Source organism: Pinus tabuliformis, chromosome X (genome assembly GCF_031772625.1).
Source record: "Pinus tabuliformis cultivar Carrire ecotype Pingquan chromosome X, CPIR1, whole genome shotgun sequence".
NCBI classification, from domain to species: domain Eukaryota; kingdom Viridiplantae; phylum Streptophyta; class Pinopsida; order Pinales; family Pinaceae; genus Pinus; species Pinus tabuliformis.
In genome coordinates, this window is record NC_142308.1 from 808,893,071 (window position 1) to 808,896,121 (window position 3,051).

At 42.0% G+C, this 3,051-nt stretch overlaps 1 protein-coding gene across 1 annotated transcript; it reads right to left on the reverse strand.

Moving 5' to 3' along the window:
- Window positions 1-1,102: 1,102 nt before the first annotated feature.
- Window positions 1,103-1,765, reverse strand: LOC149142248 (uncharacterized). Its single transcript, XM_089451431.1, has one exon. The coding sequence runs from the start codon at window positions 1,763-1,765 to the stop codon at window positions 1,103-1,105; it is 663 nt and encodes a 220-aa protein (XP_089307557.1).
- Between the last annotated feature and the right edge of the window lie 1,286 nt (window positions 1,766-3,051).

A 3,051-nucleotide genomic window follows, 5' to 3' on the forward strand; every position in this document is an offset into this window, starting at 1 on the left:
AGTAACCCAAATATTTGAATCCTTGATCCAGAGTTCGAGGGTTATAAGGGAAATGATGCAAGGCAAGATTAGACTCTTGAGCAGAAGTATAAGCCTGGGAAATAGTTGATTTTGTGTGGTTTGTCGACATACCGGTGGATCTGTAGAAAGAGGGATATCAAGAGCGATCGAATCCCATATACTTCCGTCCAAGAAAATGAGGACATCATCCACAAACAGGAGATGCGCCAGGTAACACTGATTAGTAATATTCAAGCGTAACAATCTGCGATTCTGCTTTTCATGATAGATGAGTTTTCTCAGACACTCCATAACAAGCAGAAAGAGGAGCGGTGAGAGTGGGCATCCTTGCTTGAGACCCCTTTCTGCATGGAAAAAAGGAGAGGCAGAACCATTAATGAGAAGACTATAGGAGGGGGTTGATATGCAAGCCATTATCCAATTGGTAAATGAGAGGGGGAAGCTTAGGTGGATAAGCAACATTTTGATATAAGTCCAGTCCACTCGATCAAAGGCCTTGGCCGGATCAATTTTGAGAATGATACCTTTTAGTCTGCGGGCTCGGATGGAATGAATGGCTTCTTGAGCAGTGCCAAGAGCTTCATGTATCTGGCGGTCTTCAAGAAAAGCAAATTGTTCAAGGAGGATATGTTGAGAAAGGATAGGTCTGATACAATTAGCAATGATTTTGGAGATAATCTTATAAAGGAAATTGCAGAGGGAAATGGGCCGGAAGTCTTCAAAGGAGGCAGGGGAATCAGTTTTAGGGATGAGGGTGATGAAGGTAGAGTTGATAGCATTGAATAGTCTACCAGATGATCGACATTCCTCCACAACCTTAAGAAGATCAAATGCCAATAGGTCATAAAAAGCCAAATAGAATTCTATAGACCACCCATCGGGTCCCGGGCTTTTATCCTTTTTGAACCACTTTAATACACCCTCAAGTTCCTCCAGAGTGACAGGTGAAGTCAATTCAATTGCTTCTTCCTCTCCTACAAAGTGAGAAGCGTCCAACCACTTGAATGATATCTGCTAGATTGGCCTCATGGGGAGATCTGAACAGATTCTGAAAGTGGGAGGTGCCCAATCTGGAGAGTTTTCAAATATTGTCTACTTGCTCTCCATCAGGAAGGGGCATTTTCCAAATCGTGTTATTAGTCTTCCTTCCCTTGGCATAATTTTGGTAAAATTTGGTGTTTTCGTCTCCTGCTTTTAACCAAATGGCCCTGCTCTTCAATCTCCATGATTCTTCTCTTTCCTTAAGAATCTTGTCTTTCTGCTTCTCAAGCTCAACCAACTTGATCTTCTCTTCTGCTGAGGTAAAGCCAAGATTCTTTTCATCTAGCAATAATTCCAACTCAGCTTCAATGGCCAAAATCTTCTGATCATCCTTAGCCTTCTTCTTTTTTTCCCAGGCCATGGTTAGTTGTTTAAGATGAGAAAGGTTGTGGCAAAATCCCTCCACCGCTATTATGTGATTAGATATAGGGTGGGAGACCCAAAAGTCCTTAACAAGTCTAGTATACTCCTCATCTTGGAGCCAGGCATGATTGAATTTGAAGGGTGCCTTTGGCTTGGCATCAGGTCCAAGAATCTCCAGATAAATAGGAGAATGATCAGATATTCCCCCTGCCCCCACCCATTGTTTGTATCTGGTCAATCTTTGAAGCAGGGAGATTTTAATCAGGAATCTGTCGAGTCTTCTAGCCAGGGCTGCATCCCCTACTCTCTGGTTCCTCCAGGTAGGCATAGGCTTTTTCATGCGGAAAGAGTCAATTTTGCGGACAAAACTGACCTCCCTAGAAGCTAAGGCTTTCTAGTGACAAACAAGACAACTAAACACTACCTTTCTCTAAATATGCATTTAGAATACAAGTAATCAGGTGTTTATAACATACCTCTAGTCCAACACTTTGTAGTAGTCCAGCCTCGCCGATCCGGATGAGCTCCTCCTTCTCTTCAAAACCTGCATTCACTAACAAGCAAAAGATTACATAGCACCTGAATAACTTGTAAAATAAAACATATTCATCATACTGACCAAGGAGTATATGAAACAAATCATGTATAACAATCTGTTGAGAAAAGTGAGCTTAATTGTATTAAGTGGAAACAAAAGAAACCATTACAACCTGAGCCTTGGTGTTGTGCAGGTCCCTCCTAGGGTCCAACAAGAGTTCTCCTTTACTTTGATCAGCTCACCCACTTCCAAATAAGGCTAGGAAAGGATGGGAATCTCTCCTCTCAAGCTCTATAAGGGAGTCCTAATTCCAACAACATCTACCCTTAGGAATGTTCAGCTTTCAACCTCCCCTCCCTCTGGCCCAATGCCTATATTTATAGTGCTTTAGAGGAAGTTAATCAGGTCCACCATCAATGGGATAAGCCCCTCTTTGAATGGGATAGCTCCCCTCTTGATGGGATAAGTTCCTCTTTCATAGGGATACATGAACCATCTAGAGGCGCTCAATACACGTCAAACAAACTTCTAGAATGCTCTAGAAATGACCACAAGTAACTTTTTTGAAGTGAAACTTGCGCTTTTTGACCTTTACAGGAGTACACACCCACCCCTTTACAGACAGAGCGTACAAGTACGCAGGTATTGTGAACTTTGGGGTGCGTACACGCAGGTAAGGCTAAGAGAAAATGCGTAACCAGAGTTATTTGACTTTTTAAGGACTTTCTCTCTTTCTTGGAGTTTGACATGAGGAGCAGAGGTATGAGACTTGCCAAGGAGGATAGTATGACAATTGATGGAGCCATACTAACTGCAAATAGTCATGGTGACAAATTTTAGTGTAACAGATTGCCCCCTAAAGTGCGAAGCCTGTAGTAGATTAGGGTTTCATATCATCTAGGAAGGGTGAAGTACTTTATCATTTCAAGGATTATCTTGTGGAGAGCCCAGTCGGAACCTGCAAATATTCAACACAAAATACATATATAAGATCATATCATCGCTGAGGTAGGCATTCCCATACTCAGATCAAAAACTTTAACTAACAAACTAACTACTGCTCTGATACAGGAATGATTTCGCAGTAC